The 23,949-nt window shown below is 39.2% G+C and overlaps 1 protein-coding gene across 2 annotated transcripts in view; it reads right to left on the reverse strand.

Annotated features, from left to right (window-relative positions):
- The window catches only part of PTN (pleiotrophin), a 98,166-nt gene that overhangs the window by 6,796 nt on the left and 67,421 nt on the right, over nt 1-23,949 (reverse strand). For both annotated transcript variants that reach the window (XM_082632497.1, XM_082632496.1), the window contains exons 2-4: nt 18,311-18,426; nt 17,282-17,455; nt 14,956-15,117 (exon numbers count right to left, since the gene is read on the reverse strand). In XM_082632497.1, coding sequence (XP_082488623.1) covers nt 14,956-15,117; nt 17,282-17,455; nt 18,311-18,425 — 451 coding nt within the window. In that variant the 5' untranslated portion in view covers nt 18,426. The remainder of the gene's footprint in view (nt 1-14,955; nt 15,118-17,281; nt 17,456-18,310; nt 18,427-23,949) is intronic.

Consider the following 23,949-nt stretch of genomic DNA (forward strand, 5'->3'; position numbering starts at 1 on the left):
TTAAATTTTTATCAGCAACCTATATGAGTCTATCACAGCAAACTCGTTCTCAAAAGGCAAATAATCAAACAGGATGCATCATCTCTTTTCCATCTATTCACAGGCCCTTTTAGAAATGGGATTGCCATGTGGATGGTACAAGTAAACACCCACTTCCGTATCCAATATTAGGGAAATATGGAAGAAATAAGGTTGTGAGTGAGCATTGAAAGACATCAGTTTAAAGATTTTTTGAACACCTTGAGAGGAAATGTTATTCTATGAAGCAGAAGAGTTGAAAATTCTGGGATAAGCTAATCTCATTTTCTGAGCAAAATGTCTTGGTTTGATTTCTCTCTTTCACATGATGTATGGGGTAGATGGAAAACATAAGAAAATTAAGAGATGACAAGATTTGAGAGGCGCTTGAATTTTAACTGAGTCAACCTCTCTTTGTCACTGATTCAAATAAAATGGCTTTGGGTCATTAAATCGATGGGAGGAACTATTGATTAGACTAGGAAGAAGAGATTTGTACCTTCTAAGAGGTAGAATTCCTATATGAGGAAGCTATGAACACTCAGAAATGGACACTGGAGATTCAGAGGTCAAGATTACCAGCAGACAGGGACAGCGGGAGGCGTGCCATAGAAAGCCCTAAAGCTAACCTGTGGAGACTCATTCAATAAATCATGAAAACTGAGTGAAGGAAAGGGATCAGATTACTGACAAACAGTAACATCGCAATGTAAGTAAGTCCAAAATCTGGATACCACCAACACCCTTTTAATGCTTCATGAACCTATTTAAAGGAACTCACCTGTATTTAAGAATTAGCTGCCTAGTCACCTGGAAATATCTAATTCCTTGCACCATGCCAGCTGTGTCTCAGAACTGATAACAAGGCTTGCTGAATTGTAAATGTACAGCTCAGTGATCCACCAGGGATCCAGGTACTAGTTGGCTTGGCTTCCCGGCATGGCACCATTCATTAAACTTCCCAATATTAAGTGGCACAATACAGGAAGAAATTTCTATATATTTAAAAATCAAAAGTATAATCTGTTAGATTTTTGTTCTTAAGATATTATTCACAGATATGGTTTGGTCCAACATCTGTGTAATGATTTGTTGTTTCCTCTTCGATTTCTTATTTTGTAATGTCACTCGCTTCATTTCCTCTTTTAGGGACTCAGTGCATTTGCTTCTAGGATTATGTATGGAATACATACCTACCTCTATACATACATATCCACCTGCATACGGCTGCTACTCAGTGCTGCCCATGTGCTGACAGCTGTTCCTTCCCTCACTGTCCACCTTCCTTTTTGCTCATCAATTCTATTTCATAACAATACCTACAACTTCCTCCCAATTATCTGCCCTTCTACACATGTTTGCTTTCTGACATCAAGTAGATGTGCATAAAAGATAGTATACATCTGTGTCTAGACACAAACAAAATATGTCTGGACCCTCTGAGGAACCTCTGTTCTGCCCCCATTTACTTTGAGAGGTGACTCGGCACTTAACTGCACAGCCTCCAAATAGCAAGTTCAGCCATCAGAGCAGTGGTGAGTAATGTGGACCTAACAGAAGACTTAGTGGAGGTGAGGAAATTATTTCATCAGCCACCCAAAGCAAGCTTAGTAAAAGTCCCTAAGCATGTCAGTTATTTTCCAAAGCAACTCCCACTGGGTCAGTAGATGAAGCCCTTCTCCCTTCACCCAGAGACTCCTCTTTTCAGCCTCTTTTCCCGCTTGTCTCTCCGTTTCCTTTTCTTTGAAGGAAAATGTTGAGATAACTATTGGCTTCTCCAACCCATCTAGAAAGGAATCCTCTCTAGGATGCGCTTCCTTTATACAGTAGACATGAGTGTGATGGGGTCACTCCTACGTGCATGTGTGTACCAGGTAGAGAGTCACCAAGTCAAACCCCTCTTTTTAGCTCAGCACATTCACATTGTCCTTATGTATCAGCTACACCTATTCATGTGTTTGAAAATGTAAAAACAACTGAAAATTTTTGTGGATTTTTCCTCTGAATTCACAAGAGAGAAGATCAGTGAAGAAAGGAATCAGAGTTGTTTCATCTGTACATCCTTTAATCCAGGGCTTTCTCACTTATAGATAGTTACAGAAGGAAAACAAAAAGTTCTGTGCATGTGTGTGTGTGTGTGCGCGCGAATGCCTGTGTGTGTGTGTTTTTGTCTTTTTCAGCTTTGGCCAAAAAAAAAGGTTTTTAAGTGTTAAATAACATTGAAGAGAGGCAAATATAGCTAAAGCAAGTGAAACTCTTCAAAGAATGTGTGATTTTACATAGGTAGCTTTGAGAATGTAGGTTATGATTATGCCCGTATATTTGTGGGTACAATAGCATGCAAATCTGATACCTGTGTTAGAGTCTCGGGGTATGTATGTGTTTGGTTTGGCAGTCACTATATGCTGTCATGCTTGGTGATACTGCTGGCCCTAACTCCGGCCCACGCCTCCCAGCTACTTTGCAGAACTCTAGAAGCTAGAATAGAGTGATATAATTAAATCCACGTGTCTCTCTCTCTCCCTCTCTCTCTCTCTCTCTCCTTCTCTCTCTCTCTCTCCCTCTCTCTCTCTCTCTCTCTCTCTCCCCCCCCTCACACACACACACACACACACAGCCTTACAAGGGGGAATGAACGTGTAGGTTTCTTCTGTTCAGCAAAGCATCTGCCCCTTCTTCAGTCCTAGGCCACTCTCAACACCTTACACTTCTTGACAGTGACTTCCCCACACACAGATTAACTGCCTTCTTCTACATCAAAAGCAGAAAAGAAGAACGCTTATTTCTAATATGATATTTAAATGTTTAAAAGCTTGTTTCTGCAATAATGAAGGCATAGGTAGAAAATTTACCTTATTATAAAAATATTAAAATTTATATTGTAGCCCAAGTCAGAAATGAAATGTATCATTATAAACAATAAGTAATTCCCACTTAGCACATCATTATTTTTCTATTACCATATCTGATGTTTAATATTATAGGACTGGTGTTACTGTAAACTCAAATTATGATTTATGAAAAAGGGGAAAAGCTTGAACTCTAGAATATTTAAAAGCTCAGTAAGTACAGCTCAATAAATCATTTTTTATTCACTCTCAAATGAAATTTTTTGGTGTATATATATATATATATATATATATATGTATATATAAAAATCAGTTGTTTTATATGTAATATATATATATTATATATATATATTATATATATATATATGAATCAGTCGTTATGGGCTGAATTATGTCCCCCTCAAAAATTCATGTTAAATTCCTAACCCCGATACCTCAGAGTGTGAACATATTTGAGACAGGGTCTTTACAGAGGTAATTCAGTTAAAATGAGGTCACTGGAGTGGGCCCTAATCCGATATGACTGGGGCCCTTATAAGAAGAGGAAATTTGGACGCAGGTATGCACAGAGGGAAAACGATGTGAAGGCACAGGGAGAGGACAGCCATCTATGAGCCAAGAAAAGAGGCCTGGAATAGACCCTTCCCTCATGGCATTCAGATGGAATCAACCCTCCTGAAACCTTGATCTCAGACTTCTAGCCCCCAGAACTGTGAAAAAATTAATTCCTGTTGTCCATGGTATTTTGTTACAGCAGTGCTACCAAGCTAATACAGCAGTGAACTAGACCCCACACTAGGCTTCAGTTTTGTATACCCTTCAGGTCACCCTCATTAGTTGTAGAGATGCCAAATATACGTGTTTATTCTTATGTTTTAAAAAAATCTGTTCCCCACATTTTAAATAACATCATTTGAATATGTGACTTTGGTACTGCATACTCTAGGACTTTATGGTCATTCATGGTTTCACAATGCTCTCTGCATTAAGCCACTTACTTGTCTCCACCCTTGTCCTCCAGATTTCCAGCAGGTGAGCTACATTTCCCCATTACTTGATTCCTTCCACCCCCATCCACCCAACGCCCTGTCTACAGCAGCAGCAAAAGTTAGATCTGAGGAGATTCCTGTCGACTTCTCCACATTTCTTTAGACAGCAGCCTTCACAGCAGCTTAATTTATTACTCTTGTGCATCTGGGCGAAGACCTGAAAATAAAGTTGTCCTTTTTTCTGTAGAATGAGAATAATTCCTGAAATTATCTTTGCCTTGCGAAAGCGAATGCTGTGAATGTGTGAACCTGCGGCAAGGAGCTCTGGGCCTTGCCCCCTGTGTGACCCAGAAGGAGGACACCAGAAAAATGTTTACCTGCTTCTTGCTCTTTGGATTTCTGATGAGCTCTCTATAAATACTGTTCTTTCCTCCTGAAAAAGTCCTTTTTTCTCTTCCCTGCCTGTGCGCTGAGCAACAGCCAGCCCGCTTTGATTTCCCTGTAGGCTCCTGAAGGCTTTGCATCAGGGCCGAGCTGGCTGGAGTCACGGAGAGTGTGCAAAGTATCTCTGCTAGCAGCACTTGTTACCAGGACACCGGTGCCTTGGATCCTGGGGAAGCACCAACATCTCTACGAATCTCACAGTGGAGAGAAGGTAGCCCTGAATCCAGCCCTGGGTTGAGCCTTGGAGGCCACTGAGTGTAACAGGGTGCATTGCACTGCTGTGTCTTACTCTGGAGGAACTCAACCCCTTTAGAGGACCCCAGCTTGAGAACTGCAGCACTAAAAGTTATCATTTGCTCCCATCCAATTATTACACAAAGACAAGCTTGAGTCAAAAATTATCTGACATGACTCAATCGTAAATGACCCCAAACATGCTTATACCAATGTTTTAGAATTATCGTTAAAACAGAAACCAAAACTATTCATTTATTTTACAATACCCAAAGAGATCCCATAGGAAGCGCTCAGTTTAGGAAGAACTGGTGTAATAGAAAAGAACTCTGGACACAGTCCTGACTTCAAGTTCAAGCCTGACCCCTCACTGGCTAGTGACCTTGTGCAAGTTGCAACCTTAGTGTCCTCCTTTGTAAAATGCGAACCAAACTCCTTGGGGCTTTGGTGGGGACCAAGTGAGACAATGCATGCTAAGGGCTTAGTATAGTGCCTGTCATGTAAAGACTCAATAAATAGCAACTGCTTTTGTGATGCTCAAGAAATGCTGATGATAATAGCTAAAACCTAAAACACAAAGCAAAAGTTAGAAAGGAGAAATGCAGAAGCTTCAGGGGGAAATAAAAAGAAGGTCTCTCAACCCAGTATCTAATTAGTGCAAACATTGTTCTATTATGCAGCCTTCCTTGATACTAATTATTATATAGCTGTTTTGTGTGTGCACAGCTAATGAGCCTCTGAGCACGGAATTTACCAAGGGAGATGGAAGAAGACACACAGCATGAAGTAAACTCTACAAATATTTATAGTTCCTAGTCCTCACATCTGTCCCAGCATAGAAACAAAAATTCTTCAATAAGGATGGGAGTAAAACACCCAGGTGACTCTTCTTCCAGGTGAGTGTCTTGTGCTTTAACTGTGATTTCTGTATACATTTTTTGGCAGCCAGTGAATGAATGATGTGCTCTAGTGAGCCAGACCAGGACAGTTTAGTTGGATACATCATTCATTCATTAAGTCGGTACTATATGTTGAGCTCCTCTCAGGGACTAGGGACATGAGATGTAGTAACTTGCAAAGGGGAATGGGCTGTGGCTCCTGACCTCAAGAGGTTCAGGGTGGGGCAAGGCAGACATGCACTCATGGCAGAGACAGGGATGAATGTCTTACCAGAGGAGCCAGCCCTCGGAGAAAAGGCAGCAACTCAAGGCTCGGGAAGGGAAGTCTGGCAAGTTCTCATATTGATCTCTTTTCTAATCCTTGAACAAAACAAGCTCTTTTTGGCCTCAGGACTTTGAACTTCCCCTTGTTTCATTTAGAACATTAGTATGGCTAGCTGCTCTATGTCTTCAAGTCCAAGTTCAAAAGTTGCCTCTCAAAAGAGCTTTCCCCAGTTACTCTATCTAACTTAGCCCCCTTCCCTTTTGGTCACTCTGACACTTGGCTCTTTAGATTTTAAGACCACTTACTCTAATATGTAGTTCTAATTTTAATTACTAGTTATTTATTTTGGCCACTATTATCTACCCACCACCACCACTAGAACATAGCAGTAAGAGGGAAGGAAACTTGTTTAATATCAGCAGCACCTAACATACAACCTTTACCACTGTAGGCTCTTAATAGATTTTATAAATAAATGAATAAATTGGAAACAATGCCCAAGGACAGCATGCTGCTCTCTTTCATAGCCTTTGTACTCTGAGCGGTACATTGGGATTTATCCTCCTGTTTTTCCTATTGCACTATAGGTCCATATAGGTCATTGATTTGTCCCTGGTGCTAACTCTAGCCTATAGAACCCACTCCATAAATACTTGCTCAATGAACGAGCTGGGTTTTACAGAATGAAATGTATGAAGTATAGAAGAAGGAGAACAAGTTCCAGGTTTCTACAATCATAGGTGCAGAGAAATGGACATATAAGAGTTCATGGCCCGTTCGGCCATCTCTGGGAGTTTGATGTGGCTGAGGCAGAGTATACGGGCAATGCCAGGAACAAGGATCCGGCAAGAGCCAAACTGGATGATCACGTCCTGCTCACGAGCCAGGATCTGATTCTGTTGCTGGTGGAAGTGATGATAAAAGAGGGATTTTAGGAAGAATAAGTGGGTCTGAAATTCATTACCTTTCTTAGATAAGAAACTGAGATGCCCATGTTGAATAGATACAGGGGTAGGAGCTGTACATAATGCAGGAGATCTAGAGTCAGGCTGCCTTGTATTTAAGTCCTGGCTCCTCTGCCTATTAGCTGTATCACCTTACACTAGGCGTCTCACTTCTCTAAGCCATAGTTTCCTTATACATAAAATTGGGGATGATCATAGTAACTATTTCACAGAGTTTTTATGAATATTCAATGACACAATGTATGAGCAATGTACCCGGCTATAATCAAAACCTACTAGGCTCTCATGAAATATTACCTATAATTACTATCGTTGTAATCACCATAATTCTTTTGCCTGAAAAGGTGCTGAGGGAAACGCCCACCTCAGGAAATCCATTTGGAAGGAAGGAAACAGTCTGAAAAACACTGCACATTTATCAGGTATTTTTACATAAATTACTTCATCTTTACAATAGTGCTATGAGATATTCATTGAAGACTTTAGTTTACAGAAGACAAAACAGATATTCTAATAAGAAAGTTGCAGAATTAGATTTTCTCACTTCAAGAACAGTATCATGGATGGGAAATAAAATAGACATTCAAAGATTTCCACAAGCAGAATAAAAAAGAAATGAAAACCTTAAGGCCAAACTGAACAAGAGTGTTTCCCTCTGATCAAAAAGAACAAAATCCCCATAAGATGCCCCAGGCTGCCTCTTTCTGGTCAAATGCAAGGGCAGCAGCCATCAACCCCATCAGGGGTCTTAGAGGGGAGGGAGCCCATTCCAGGCTGGCCTACAGTGGGATTCTGTGCATTCACCTCTCTCAACACAGTTAGAAGTCTCTCAGCCTAGCAAAACTCATCCACAGAGGGCTGCATGCTCATTCCCAAGGGATGTCAGAGCCCAGAAAATAGAAAGAAATGTTGGGGAGCATCTTTTATCTTTAAAAGAACTAACAAAAGAATCTACTTAGCGGGAGAGAATCGTGAATGCTGGTAATATCACTTTACTGACCCCCTTTCCCATTTAATGATCAGTTGCTAAACGCTGTGTCCTGCACACAGCTGAATCTCACACTTAAATGGTTGCTGTCCTTTTGATTTTTAAAGATGAATTGCCAAACCTGAGAGGGCTAGGAAATCATCCAAAAAGAGAGAGCAGCGACATGGCAAAACTTTTAGAAGTAGCTGGGAAGAACTAAAAGGAATTAGGGTTATCGATAGCAGGGAAGTTTAACAAGGGCTTGGTACGAGCAGAGCATGAATTGGTGGACAGGACAGCAAGAGGGATTAACACTGTTGCCTGGACCACCTGTGACACAGACATCCATCCATGTGCTTCTCCCTCTGCCTACCCCAGAAACCATTTGTGAATACCCTTCTGTCAGGCAAACTTGGAAGCAGATATATGCCAAGCTGGCCTGTCAGTATAAAAAGGAGTTTCACAATACTTCACAATATTTATGTATCTTGTTTATAAAGCAACTAATAATTTCCAGGTCAATGATAACTCAAGATTCTAGAACGATCCAAGATGATCATTAGGCTATATCATTTATGGCACCTAGGAAAATCTCAGTTCATCTAGGTGCCTTCCACACAAGCCCCCACCTTGGCCTCATCTTTGACTCTGCATTCTGGTGATAGCTACCAGCAGCCTGTTCCCCTGGGCTGTACCTGCTCCCACAGACAGCACTGCCTGGAGGACCACAGCTTCCCCACAGAAGGGCCCTTCCTGAGTCCCATTCAGCTCGGCCATCTTCTAATTCTACAGTGAGTCCATCCTCCAAGGGGACCACTGAGAAACACTTGTGGCTTGGAGAACAGTTATTTGCCGCCCCCCCCCCCCGAAGGGTTCTCTGCTCTGATCTTTGATATAGCGCTGTCAGCCCAGGCTGGCCACAGCTCAATTATTCCTGTGCATTATTTTCAAACTGAAAAGGCTGAAATGACTCAACAAAGAATGACTGGTGGTTCCAATAAGGAAAGACCTAACTCTCTCTACAGTTGGGTACTCAACTGGCCCAATATGATTACTCCGGGCAGCTTTCTCTCCAAGAAATGTCATCAGTGCCTCTTCTAGCCCGACAGGAGAGAGGGGTAGGTCTTGATGATATACTCCAACACATACTCCCTGAAGGATCACTCACTAAGGAGCAATTCAAATCCCTTTCAGCTTCTCTTCTCATATTTACAGGCAGAGTTTGGAAAGTTATAGACATTTCCCAGACCCTCTTACAACATAATTTTATATGTGACCTACTTTCTACCATGCAGGCACTCTTAAATGAGTCTTAGAGGGAGAAGTGAACAAGTAGAAAATAAGGCCAAATTTGGGGATATTGGACATTTTGGCAAGAAAGGAGGTGGACGTGTCTGGTTTTAGGGGTACAGGGAAGGTGAAGTTTCCAGTGTCCAATTCTTAGTATTATATGTGCTGAGCAGTGGGTAATTTCAGCAAGAGGGTCTCTGCTATATCAGTCACGTATGGTGTGATTAGACATTTCTCTTGAATCTCTTGCCTTCTCTGCAATATTGTTGGATCCAAGTCAAATCCTCTGGCCCTTGTAGAGATTCTGTGAGCTATATAATACTCTCCAATCAACCCCTTTCTGCTTCACTAGCTAGAATAGATGTTGCTGCGGCTAAAAACTCTGACAGATATGGGATTTTCTTAATGAAAAATTTTAATTAATACTCTCAATCTCTTTTCCTTAAAATCTCAAGTGCCCACACAATTGCTCACCAATTTCTCCCTGCCAGATTCTGGCAGCAATTAAGCAAATTCCAGTTATAACCTTTCAGTCAATCATTGACCTTCCGCAGAGCAATCTGTCCCCATCCCCAGGAAAGCTACATTCCAATTTTGCATCTTTCAATTCTTATGCCTACATTAGAATATCAATAGTCTCCCTTCTTCTGTATACATAATATAGAAGTGAATGACTAAAACCTCTCTTCAGATTAAGTGGGATTCCAACACAAGAGAACCTTTAGATAAGGATTTCCAACCTGATATCTGGTATTACTGAAAGTGTGGACCAAGGCTAGAGAATAGAGTTTGTACAATATTGACACAGCCATAGGAAGGACCACTTCTTTACCTTCAAAAGCTAATGCTGTTAGAATGGAGTGTAATGAAGTTTAAGGCAATTTTTAACCAAAGCAAGTGGGATATTTAGTAATTTAGTAATTTCCCAAAGTTTAGATGGCAATTCTAGATATTAAGTGCCTCCTCTCCCCAAGCACGTCTTTTTTTTTTCCAGTACTTTATTTTATTTTATTTTAATTGGAGTATAATTGTTTTACAATGTTGTGTTAGTTTCTGCTGTACAATGAAATGAATCAGCTATATGTATACATATCTCCCCTCCCTCTTGGACCTCCCTCCCATTCCCCACCCCCGACCATCCCATCCATATAGGTCATCACAGAGCACCGAGCTGAGCTCCCTGTGCTATACTGCAGGTTCCCACTAGCTATCTATTTTACACATGGTAGTGTATTTATGTCAAAACTAATCTCCCAATCCATCCCACCCTCCCCCTCTCCCCCTGTGTCCATGCGTCCGTTCTCTCCTCTCCCCAAGCAAGTCTTTTAATCTTTTAGCCTTGTTAATAATCAAGTCACAACCATCATCCCACAAGGGGTATGTTTTCCTATCTCTCCTCAATTTCATGGTGGGTTGTCACAGCCTTACCAACATCTTTATGTTCCATTCTAAAATTTAAAGAGCATGTTTTTCACACTGAAAATCATGCAGTTTGCGTATTGATCCACTACCATTTCCCAAAACAAGAGGCCAGTAACCAAGCAAAAGAGTTTTATAAAACAAACAAACAAAAAAACAGACAAAAAAATCCCAGAACTGATGATGTGTTTCATGAGAAGGATAATGATGTGTGGGGAAAAAAAGGTACATTCTAGCTATAAGTTCAGTGACTGGGTTTAAAAAGGCAGAATGATGATGTCAAAAGAGAACAAAGCCTGGAGCTGATTCTGCTTCTCAACAATAGGGGGACTTGGATGAATCACTGATTTTTTTTGTCCTCATTTGTTACATGAGGGTCCTGTCAATCACAGGCAGGGTCCCCAGAAGCTCTACCATGTAATGAGTCTAGGAATTGAGATTTATCTAATATTACCAGAGTTTCATGGGTTTGTAAAACCTAGTGGCAGCACGGTGCAATTGAAAAGGCAGTGGGTCTTCTGAGTCAGTCTGACTTTGAATTTGAATCCTCGTTTCAACACTTACAAGCTGTGAAACCTCGGGCAAGCTGCTTAACCTCTCTGAGCCTGTGTTTTCTTATATATAGAGTAGGATAAATAAAATGCAGTACATAGTGTTGCTTTGAAGCTTCAATTAAGCTTCAAGTTAAATTAAATGATGAGGTAAAAAGGAACAAAATTGGGTCATTTGTAGAGACGTGGATGGACCTCGAGACTGGCCTTCAGAGTGAAGTAAGTCAGAAAGAGAAAAACAAATATCATATATTAACGCATATATGTGGAATCTAGAAAAATGGTACAGATGAACTGGTCTGCAAGGAAGAAATAGAGACAGAAGTAAAGAACAAACGTATGGACACAAAGGGGGGAAGGGGGGTGGGATGAATTGGGAGATTGGGATTGACATATATGCACTAAGATGTATAAAATAGATACCTAATGAGAACCCGCTGCATAGCACAGACAACTCCACTTCGCTGTACAGTAGAAACTAACACATCATTGTAAAACAACTATATCCTAATAAAAAAAATAATAAAATAAAATAAATTAAATGATGAGGAGTGCCTATGACAGTGCCCGAGTCAAAATTAGTGGGTCCCCTACCTCCCTCTGTCTTTTTCATGTCCTGAGCTAAAATAGGAGACAGCATTGATGACTTATTCTTTCCTGAATAAAGGAAGAAACTAAGTTATTATTGTATAACTTTGAGAAAAATTTGCTTAAATGACTTCTTTACTACAGCTTCCACCAGTCTTTGGTGGATCTAGTGTACAAAACCTTTTTCTCCTCTTTTAGCATTTATTTATTTTACAAATATTTATTCAGCACTTAACTACGTGCTGCTCCATGTTCTAAGCAAAAGGGATACAGTGGAGAACAAAATAGACCAGGTCCCCATCCTCCTGAAACTTATGTTCTGGGAGATGTCTTCTTTCATAACAGTTTTAGAAATAATGTTCTAGAAATTGTCTTCTTCCATTTGGTCATCATCCCACACATCAATATTGGGCTTTACAAACCTCACCTTCTCCTATTTCAAAGGAAAATAAACTCATGGAGGTTACCTTATACTCATATGAGATTAAGTGAGAAATCCACAGGGTATAAAAGAGAACATGAATTTAGAGTCAACCAAATGTGGACTCTGTCATTTATTAGAGATGTGACCCTGGGCAAATATTGAATAAATTAACCAGGGTTCCTCAGTTTCCTTCATACCACTATTTACCTGCAAGGATATATGGAATTTGTATGAGATAATATATGTTAAACACTTAAAGCAAGGCGTGAGATTAGAAACAGAACAATACTAATCATAATAGAGATTCCATCTTATTACTTATTTTTCCATTGATCAGAAATAAAGGAGCTATCTTAAGTGCAGAAGTTCACACAGGGGAAGCTGTAATACCCATTCATGATTATTTGAGAAAAATGGTATAAATATATGTGAAACCCACACATGCCACTTGTTACATTTTACTTAAACCAGGAAACATATGTCATGAAAAGTGTGAGTGAATCCCATTAAGAAAATCTTCTATCTGACATGTCTCCCTAGCTCAACTCGTAGGATAAGATGATTCTTTGTGCAGAGTTCCTGGTGCCAAAACAGGATTCATAGAACCCTCCATTGTTGAGAGGGAAAAGATTACTTTTAACAAAGGTATGTTAGGCACAAAAAGAAGATTACATTTTAATGACCTACGAAATGCATAACTGGTAATGTTGTGAAATACAGACCTCAGGGTAATTCCATTTTCAATTAATTATCTACCTTAATTTTTGACATAAAAAATTACAGACTGTCTACACACTTGAAATATTTTTACCACTATTTTTCAAGTCTGAATCAGACTTTTAACCTTCATTACATATCACTAAATGGGAAATGTAAAAAGGTGAACTATTCACCAGTCCAATTAAAAAGGAGCCTCACTTAACGTATTTATCAAATATCCTGAGGAGTCTTTTTTAATCACGTTCCCATTTTGTCCGATATATTCCAAACTTTTCAACATTCTCCATATTCACCCAGCCCCACCATCATCCACCACCTACTTAATCACGATCCCATTTTTTTCCTCCCCATCCATTAAGCTGCAGTTTCTCTCACCACAGGAGAGAACAAGGATGGCATGTGTGCTTCTATGTGTGTGTGTGTGTGTGTGTCTATGAATTTCACACTAGAGCAGTAAGTCTCAATTTTAGTTGATACTGAAATCTCCTAAAGAACATTTTAATTTTCAAAACGACTGATTCTGACTTAGTTGGTCTGGGTTATACTTGGGTACTGGGACTTTTATAAGTTCCCATAGAAAATTGTGTGTGCAGCCCAGGTTGAGAACCACTGGACTGGAATATAGAGATGTCTTCAATCCCTTTTCTTTTCCCACTCTATATTTATGCTGAAGATTTTGGTTCTCTGACTAGGTTAAAAATCAATTACTTTGAAAACTGTATCTGTTAGTTCTTCCAGTTTGGGGACTATCTCACTGAATAGATGAGGCCACCGATTTCCATTAGATCTGGGTAGTTGTCTCCAGGTGAGTGACATTTGTACAGTTGGCACACGAACTCAGTGCACTGACCCTAGCCCCACGTCATGCCTTCCAAATATGCACTACAACCAGCAGAGGCTTCCATGCTCTGGAAAGAGCAGCCTGAATCCTAGACATTCACCTGCAGGTCTACCCTGCTTCTAACCATCCTGAAGTTGGAGGTAACCATTTCTATGGACCACCTCATCAGAGGCTAAAAGAGTGAGGCCTGTGAAAGGGGTCCTTCCTGACCATCAGCGGCAAGTCAGCCAATCCTTCCCAGTTTCTGGGGATATTCTTGTATTCATTTATTATGGATTTCATGTTAATTTTTCTGAGTTTCTCCTTATAATTAATCTAGCCAGTATGAATTTTCAGGTCCACTTTAGAATCAAAAATGAGCAAAGGCCAAGGAGATATTTTAATGCAGAGTTCACTGAGGCCCACTGTATTCATTTGCTAGGGCTTCCATACACCGAACCAAAGAGTACATGGCTTAAATAATAGAAATTGATTTTCTCACAGTTCTGGAGGCTAGAAGTCCAAAATCGAGATGTCAGCAGGGCTGATTTCTTCTGAGGCCTTGCTCACTGGCTTGTAGGTGGCTGTCTTCTCCCTGTGTTTTCACATGGTCTTCCTTGTATGTCTGCCTGTGTCCTAATCTCCTCTTATATGCCAGTCATATTGGAATAGGCCCACCCATATATGACTTCATTTAACTCTAATCTCCTCTTCAAAGGCTCTATCTCCACATACAGTCATATTCTGAGGTGCTGTGGGTTAGGACTTCAACATTTGAATTTTGGGGGAAATAACTCAGCCCATACTACGATGAAATAAAAGAGTTTAACACCTCTTTGTCTTCCCTCCACTGGGATTCTATTTATATGAAACCATGGCCGTGATATTTGGTTTGGCTTACTTTCTCCAGCATGAGAGCAGAGTCTGACTTTCTGGGAATGGATAGAAAGATAGCTCTACGCAATTCTGAAATTCCATGATAAATGTAACTGGTAAGCTAATGTAACTAAACAAATATAAAGGCTCTAAAAAAAATATTAGAAGTACAGAACCTATCAAGTTATGTGGTAAAAAAGGAAAAATATAAAATAATTTAACTGATTTCATGAAAACTATATATGTTGATAATCTAGGAGAGACTTGATTTTTAATTTTCAGCCTCTTGATCTTTCTAAGTTTGTCCATACTTGTCAGGATGTAGTCCTGATTTAGGGCTTGAAATATATAGTCACCATGCAGCTGTCTTAATTGGCCTGTTTTGCTAAGTTGTTTATTTGTGCGAGGAGACTGTTCCTATCCCCCCATCTGTGCAGAGGACTTCAATTTGAATTCATCAATTGCCTGCTGAAAAGTACTTGTATGATGCTCAATATATGAGCTTTTTTCAATCCCTTTCTAAAGGTAATTCACCCAAGTTTTCCTTCTGGAAAATTTGAGTGTGCACATCTGAAGATCCTGCCTGAGTCCGTCAATCCACTCAGATTAAAATTATGGTTCAAAGGCAGGAACCTACCTTGAGGTTTGGTCTTAGTCAGTTTGCCACAGGGCTTGGAGATGGTGACTGTCTTCTGACAGTCAGCGTTGTGGAGGGCTCGCTTCAGGCTTCCAGTTCTGGTCTTCAAGGCAGTATTCAGGTCACATTCTCCCCAGGCCTGGAACTGGTATTTGCACTCCGCTAGAGGCAGGGTAGGACCAAACAGAAATCTGTGAGTTCCTCTTGGAGTGCCATGAAAATAGACACTTTTGTTAACTTTTTGTAGTGAGGTAATTGTAGGTTCACATGCAAGAAATAATACAGAGAGATCCCATATACCCTGCACCCAGTTTCCCTCAGTGGTGATATCCTGCATAGCTATAGTCCAATAGCACCACCAGGAAATTGATGTGGACACAGTCCATAGACGTTATTTAGGTTTCCCCAGTTTCACCTGCACTCATTTGTGTATATGTACGTGTGCACATTTAATCCTCTGTGACTTTATCACATATGTAGGTAAGAGTGAGTACCCCCACCGTTAGTATTCAAACAACTTCTAACACAAGGGTCCCTCGGGTTGTCCTTTTACAGTCAGAACTTAGCTTCCTTCTTCCTTTCCTACCTCCTTAACCCTTGGCAATTACTAATCTGTTCTCCACCTCTGTAATTGTGTCATTTTACGAATGTTATATAAATGGAATCATACAGTATGTAATCTTTTGAGGCTGGCTTGTTTTGCTCAGTAAAATTTCCTGAAGGTCCAAGTTGTATTAATCAATAGTCTGTTCCATTCATTGTTGAGGAATCCTCCATGGTATGGATATACCCCAGTTTGTTTAACCATTCACCAGTTGAAAGATATCTGGGTCATTCCCAACTTTTGGTAACCGCTAAAGCTGCTATATACATTCATGTATAGGTTTTTATAAGAACATAAATTTCCATTTCTCTAGGATAAATGCCTAAGAGTGAAACCACTGCATTGTATAGTAAACACAAGTTTAGTTTTGTGAAAAACTGCCATACTTTTTTCCAGTGTGGCTCTACTATTCTGTCTTCCCATCACCAATGTATGAGTGATCTAGTTTCTCTGCAACCTCGCTAGCAATTGATGTTATTTCTAATTTTAGCCATTCTGATAGGTGTGTAGTATATAGTGATGCCTCTTGGTTTTCATTTTTATTTTCCTAATGGAGAAAAGATGTTGAACATCTTTTCAGGTGTTTATTTGCCACCTATATATCCTCTTCAGTAAAATGTTTGTTTATGTCTTTTGCCCACTTTCTAATTGGATTTTTAGTTTTGAGAGCTCTTTATATATTCTAGGTATAAGACCTTTAAGACACACTTTTTAGGGCATTTTGCATGTAGTTCTTTAGGGTACCCATATACAATTTAAGATCAAATGTATCTGAATTTCACCATGCCTTTATAGAATTAACCTCCATTCATAAAAAGTTATAACCCCAAAGGTTATAGAGAATGAAAAATATATAGTGCATATATTCATTATCCTTCCCCATTGAGCAATAGGCCAAAGCACATTTCTGTAAACCAGTGAGAGTATTTGGGGCATTGTGTCCCACTATGGCTGAGAAAGACAAAGAATCTAGAATGTGAAAAAACAGGCAATTTGGGTGTTCAGTGGTGGGTTTAAAGTTGGCAGTGTGAAAGATTCCTTCTCAAATAAGGAGATGAGGTCAGCATGAAACTGGTAATAGTCAGTGAGAGAAAATCTGTGAAAAGTGGCTCATAGCAGCCCTGCTGGATCTGATAAGTAAATCTATGAAACAGCGTGGAGAGTGGGGAGGGAACAAAAGAGAGAGAGGGACTGGAAGTAACAGAAAGAGATCTGGAGGAGGAGGAGAATAAGTAAGAAAAGAGGAAGGGAAGATCAAAGGAATCTAGAAATAGAAGAAGGAAAGAGAGCACTGCTAGGAGGGCTCAAGGGCATATTTTCTGTCCATTTTGGTAAGATAGTGGCCTCAGTCAGGGACTATGCTGACACGCCCACCGAAAGGAAACATGCAGCAGTATCTGGAGATATTTTCAGTTGGTGCAGTTGGTGAGGTGGGGAGTGCCACAAGAAACTAGTGGGCAGAAGTCAGAGATGCAGTTATTATCCTACAATGCACAGGACAGCCCTCCCTCCAGAACAAAAAACTGTCTGGCCCCAAATTCTGGTAGAACTGAAAATGAGGGACCTGGGGTTAGGCAAGATGCTTGGTTATTTTTCATCTGATAAAATAAACTTGTTAAAATAATAAATAGAGTCAACCTCAAAAAGATGCTTGATGGGAGAGTGACAGAATTATCTCAGGGTGGAAAATTAAATCAATAGGACAGAAGGGGTGGGATTTACCTCCAAATTGCTTTTTCCAGTTGCAGGGGATCTTACATCTCTGGGTCTTCATGGTTTGTTTACACTCAGCTCCGGTCCGGGTGCCCTCCCGGGTGCCCAGCCCACAGTCCCCACTGGTGGGCACACACACACTCCACTGCCATTCTCCACAGTCGGACTTCTTCACTTTCTTTTCTGAAAGGGAGGAAGGAAAAACAATCAACGTCCAGAAAACTCTTTAACTGCTAGATATAACCAAGTTAATTCCTGAGCTCCATAATTGCATGGTTGTGCTTTTAACCTCTATCTTCAGTGTCCAGTAAAGAGTAGGAACTCAATAGGTGTTAGCTGAATGGTTGAATCAACCAATGACCAAGAGAATGGAGAAAGAAACCAAAGGAGCTAGAACTAATATTCATTTAGCTCTTACTATGTGCCAGGGACTGTGCTAAGTGATTTACTGACATCTCCTTTTAGAAGCAAACATTTCTGAAAAAGAGAAGATGATCAAAGTCAGTTAAACCTAAAAAATGAGAAAATATTCTTTGAGAAGTAACAGCTGTCAGATTAGCCATTTCAATGCATGTCAATGTTCCTTTCTCTGTCTTATAGATGGAATAGCATAAATTAAATGTGGTGGACCACAGATGTAATAGACTCTCAGCTCCACAGCCTCCTTATGATGTTGGGAGTGACACAGAAAAGGTGCTTTATCCTCTCTATGCTTCAGTTTCCTCCTTTGTAAATATGAGATAAAACTTGCTTGCAGGACTCTTTTTGAGGAAGAGTGTCAACATAAGTAAAACACTTGATTGCTGGTCAGTTTCTGTATGTTGTAGCTGTTAATATGATTATTACTATTTCAGTCAGTAGTTAATGATCACCACCTATACTTCAGGACTTAGAGTGGGGGGTGGAATCAGAGGGGATGTCACTTAGGCTCCTCTGGGAGGGAAGAAGGGAGGGAAGGAGAAAAGACAAAAATCAGGTAGTTGGATTAGATGGACGTTAATCAATGAAGAGTTTGGTGTTCATAACTGTCTTGCTTACCTGGTTTCTCTTTCTTTCCTGCTTCAGCAGTATCCACAGCTGCTAAAATGAAAATAAATGCCAGGAAGGCAGCTGCAAATTTTCGACGCTGCTGCAGGTACTGTTGAGTCTGCATTCTAGGAATAAACAGAGAAACAGAAGAAGGTGGTGTCAACCTAAGTAACTATAGTCATCCTTATAACTCCTGACAATTCCCAAAAACAGCCACGGTGTTGTAGCCCATGTGGATAATCTGAATGGACACAATGAATGGATTACCTGTGCAAGTATATGTTTGCTGTTATCTTCAGATGCATCAGTAATGACCAACATCTCAGACTTTTTTTTTACTGTTTCCATCATCATGATTATCTTATCATCATAATTCTATTATTCATTGATCCACTGAAGAGTAAAGCCCAAAACAGAAGAAGAGCTAGCACACCTTCGATCTATAGCAAAAACACTTCTAAACTCACATGTGCTGAAAATCCACTAAATTCTAGGATGGAATGAAGAGTTTACACTTACTCATAATTTGAAATTCTCCACATCTGATATGAATAAAAATCCCAGGATAACATTATGAAGACTCCCTTAGAACTTAAAGTCATTTGCGACAGCCTAGTGTCAGTATGACTGCCTTGCTAAGCAAATTTGGGAAGTCTCAGTTCAAGCCCCAGGACAGCCCACTTCTTGAAGCTACACCAAGTCATTGGCTGCAGCAAATCACCTGGCAGTCATTTATCTCTATCTGGTATGTTCATGGTGTTTTATACTTCATATAAAAATGACAGTAATAACATATGGTCATTAACTCTGAGAATTTTTCTTCCAGAAGTATAGATTGTTTAGATAATTTTACATTCTCATGAGTGTAAACAATAAAACGTCACACATATAAGGGATTGAGATCACTCTATTCTGCAATTTGCTTTTCCTCATTCAAACACATCTACGAAATGACGTCCTTGTCCGTGAATTTTTCCCCTTTCTGTGACATTGGAAATGCTATCCCTTATTAGTGTTTTTTAAATTTATGACTCTAGATTCCATTGTATGGATGAAGCATATTCCATCTATCAGTTAAAGTTAGTATTTTGGTCATTTGGTCCTTTCAATGAATCTTACATCCTAAATAGCTACTCAGCATCTCCATTACTTTCTAAAATCTAAAATTAGGTGTTTTGTTCTTCCTCTTAATGCTAAATTTTTATAACTATACTTCACTGATGGTCAGACGGAAGAGTTCCTACTGTTGCTGAGACTTTTCCTATGGCTCTCATTGGACATGAACTATATGAGAAGCCAGTCTGGATGTACTGGTTGGCAAGTCTTCTCAGAGTGCATCTACACTACTATACATATGTCACTTAGCCATGCGTCATTTACAATTATTAGGTGTAATGTGAACCAAGGTGAAGGTCTTCTGTTGTTCTCTCCAAAGGCTGTCCAAGAACATACTCTCAGTGACAAACAAACCACTTTGGAGGCGGAAACTTTTCACTTGAACTTTCTTAAAGGGTAAGTTAACTTTTAAATTCAGAACTTTAAAATTTTAACGTATTTCTTTCCAAGTTGGAATACACCTTTATGTTTCACAATTACCTTTGAATACCTGAAATATTTAGATTGTGAATTAGATGAGAAATCAGAAATTTCCATCATGAAAGCACAGCTCTTGAGAGAACTTTCTGATCAAGCAGTGGAGAGATGCTTGCACAGCCTTGTAAAGAAATGTCACTGAGGAAACATGGCCACTTGGCAGAAACAGAAAGAACTCTTCCATAAATAACACACACACACAGAGTTATTAATAGAAAGGTGCTATTGCTGGCTATTTTAACCTCAGCATTTCTAGTTTGACATTGCTAAGTTCTTACTTTTATAATTATTTTCAAAAAGCTTTCTCTCAATCAAGTTAAATTCACTTAATTTCAAGAAAAAAAAATCCCACATGGGCCAGAATTTCCTGACCAAAAATTTCTTGTGAGTCATAGAATGGTCTATTAAACAAGTGATCTTAACTATGGTGGGAGCAGAGAGGAAGGAAGGAGAGAGGAATTGGGGTGAGGGTTGAAGAGTTGGTAGAACGGAAGTGCACTCTAGTCTGTTATTTCTCCTATTGATTCAGAAAAATTCGGAATCTTAATTAGTGGGCAAACGGTTAACTTCAGCTTTTAGATGTTCTAAAGAAAAATGCATGCAATTCCATGTGCACAGGGAAAATATGTAAAGTATGTGATCAGCAATAGGTGTGAGTTGGAGAATCTTCTCAACCTCTTTTCCCTTCCCTCCTGTTTTGCCTACCATTCTGCTTAAGCCTCTATTTTGATAGCTTAAGATTTTGGGGGGTAGAGCAAATGAAAAAAAATGGTTATTTAAAAGAAGAGAGTAAGGGAGTTTAGAAAAGAGATGACTCAAATTATCCAAAAGCCCAAGTAGTATGCTGGTGCCTTGGTACCGTGGTAAAAACTTGGGTAATTAAACATGTGTAGATAACAGTTTCCCTTGCTTGTGGTATTTGCATAGTTGATTGTTTATTTGTCCTTAGCATCAAACAAAGGCAAAAGCATCTGTATATAGTTTAACCCTGCCTGCTATCCAACAGATGATAGATGAGCACGGAGGCAAGAACATTGACCTTAAGGAAGTGGTCAGGATCATGACTTACTTTTCACACGGAGGGAAATAAAACAGTGGCAGAATAAGCCTTGCTAAGTCAGCTCATTTCTTTTGAATAATTTACTTATTTTCACCCCCTCCTACTGCCATCTTGTGTTGTACTTGCTCTGACAGATTTAATTTCATAGGGTTTAATGGTTAAGTTGAAGACTACCCTAGATGTCTGTTGTCTGGAAATTATTGTTGAGTTATCTCAATCACTAATAAGTATGAAGTTCAAAGTTTCCCCTGAGTTGGTTTCTGAAACCAACTCAGGGGAAAAGTGTTAATTTATTAAATCCTGGTCACTTCTATAGAGAAATCTCTGATGAAAAGGAAAAGAGAGCTTTACTTTCCTTTAGCATTTTAATAGGATCTAGAATAGGATAGGATCTAGAATTTTTTAAGATGACTAACATCTCGTGTAAACATAAAACAAGAATGCTGGAATCTGTCTCTTAGTGATCTGTTTGGAATGACTAATATAGGATTTGAAGGCAGAAGCTTTGGCTTAAACTTCAGCTCCACCATATAATTTTTGGAATGTGTTTGGCAAATCACAACCATTGGAATCGCTGTTTTGACATCTACAAAGTGGTTTTGATTATAACAACAACTTGAGAGGTTTATTGTGAAAGTGCAAGATGTAGACACAGAGCTAACCCAGAATATCAAGAAATATATTATTAGTTGTTGAATAAAGTTAATTCACCCCTACACTCGATTACTTACTAAAAGGAAGTACTTCTTTTTATTAAGACATAACAAGCATGACACTTTAAGCCATCTAATATCTAAAATCAAAAGATAAAAATTTTAAAAAACAAAAAAAGAGACAGAGATATTATTTAATGCCAACTAAAGATTTGTTCAGCTTTCTAAGGATACAAATTTGTTCAGCCTTTTGACTTCTTAAAAAGTTAAAATAAACTCAAGGACCTTCATCCCCAGTATTTCTTTGGAGTTTGCTGAAGTAAAGAGACTCCATGTTGAGAATTAGGGAAACTGTTGATGTAATTTAACATGTATGAAATGAAAAAAAATCTAACTTTGCAACTGCATGTTATGCCTCTTGTGTGGTGAAACTGTTCTACTGCTCTCTTTATTTCAAGTACCTAGGATAGGGCCCCAGCACTTAGTTGCCACTCAGTAAAATTTTTGCCAGGAAAAATTACCACCAAAACATGGTATCAAAGAGAGGAATTAATATTCATGCTAAAATGATGTCTCAGCCCTTTGTCTATACCATGGGATGTAAAATTCACTGAAGAAATTGGGCTGGAAACAAACAGAATCTAAAGCAGTTTCATACATACAGGAATAATCAGTGAATGATTTGCAATGCTTCTGCATCATATATTACACATCATCAGACTTTTCTAGATATTTTGTGGTCTACCTGCCTAAATCTCTGTGAAAAAGTAATTTTTTTCCTTTTTATAGGTCACTTTTCTTTATTTTCACCAACTCTTCTTCAAGCCGTAATCCTCATATTGATTTATTTTCAAATGGTTTGGTCATTGCCTTAGATTCCTAAAGTCTCATATAAATAGCCATTATGTTTACAATGGAATCTTTTGCTATATCAGACCTTCACTTTGACCTTGTTAAGCTTATTTAAACACTAAACCTTGAAAAGAATGTGTCCCAAGCACGTGTGTGCATGATGACCTCAGGTACACTCTACTCACACCCCAGAAATGAGTTCAACAGTGTTCCATCTTTGATTTTAACTAAGTGCATTATCAATTAGATGGATAAAGAAGGAATTCGCTTAATTTTGTATGACTCAATAAAAACAGGCAACTTTAAGGCTGAAATATTTTCATGGCATGGTGGCACCTGCTGGGAAAATGTGATATTTTAAGACATCTTCTTTAGACATCTATTCACCGATTTTTAGAGCACCTACTAAGGGCCAGGTGTATTCTGGGCATGGGAACATGATAAAAGAATATGATTCAGCCCTCCCCCTAAAAGAGTTCTGTCTAACTGGGAGAAAAGGGAGAGAAACGATTCACTATGGTAAATATCATGAAAAGTTTATACACATAGTGCTAGCTCAGTACATAGGCTCAAGTGATAATTTTGCTTAGCAAGATTGAGTGAGGTAGAGGGCTGGGTATATTTTATCTTTTTTTTTTTTAATAGTTGAAGTCTTCTACATAAAGAAAAGAGGGAAGGAAGGGAAATTCAGGCAGAAAGGACCAAATAAGTGAATATGTGGAGATGATGTTTATAATACATTCAGTGACAGAATGTGATTAGAATAGAGTGTACAGTAGCAAGTAACAGTGGGTGGACCTCAAAAGGAGAAAGATAAAATGAGTTAATCCTGGGAGCTGTGAGGGAGGAAGGTAGAGTTATTAACTGGTCTGGAGAAGTGAAGCAACGGAAGGTCAGGGAGGGAGGAAAAGGCTGCATGTTGTATAAATGTGACTAAAACCCTAAATTACCACCAAAGGGGCAGCCACCATACTCAACAGTTCATCCAGATATCTTTAATATAGTACATTTTAAACCCTTTTGGCTTTGTTTTTATTTTTGTTTATCAGTTTTGTGGCTGTTCTATGTACTTTGATTCATTTTGGGGTGTTTATTACCAAAGTACTATAATTGGAGTCAAGAATGAGCTCCAAGACTCAAAAACTTCATACTCAAAAAAAAAAAGTTCATACACACATTTAAAAATCCCTTCTGATTTTCATTAGAAAAATAAAGCTGGGCTAAAGCAGTGATTTTTAGAGCACCGGTGTTTCCAGGAAGAGGTCAAAGGCTGCTGCCAGGTGTTAAAGGATCCTGAAAATGTGTGTTGAAAGCCACCCTTCTGTGCCCATAGCTCCCACCCTTATCTCAGCTTCAGCTGGAGCAGCTCCTCTTTAACTACTTTCCTTAGTGGCTTCCTTGTAAGTTTTCATTTGTCAAGAAAGAAAAATGTATTTAAAAGTCACTGGTCTGGCCAATATCAAGATCTACCCAGTAGGGGGTATGATGGT

Source organism: Mesoplodon mirus (genome assembly GCF_964341445.2).
Source record: "Mesoplodon mirus genome assembly, chromosome: 9".
NCBI lineage: Eukaryota > Metazoa > Chordata > Mammalia > Artiodactyla > Ziphiidae > Mesoplodon > Mesoplodon mirus.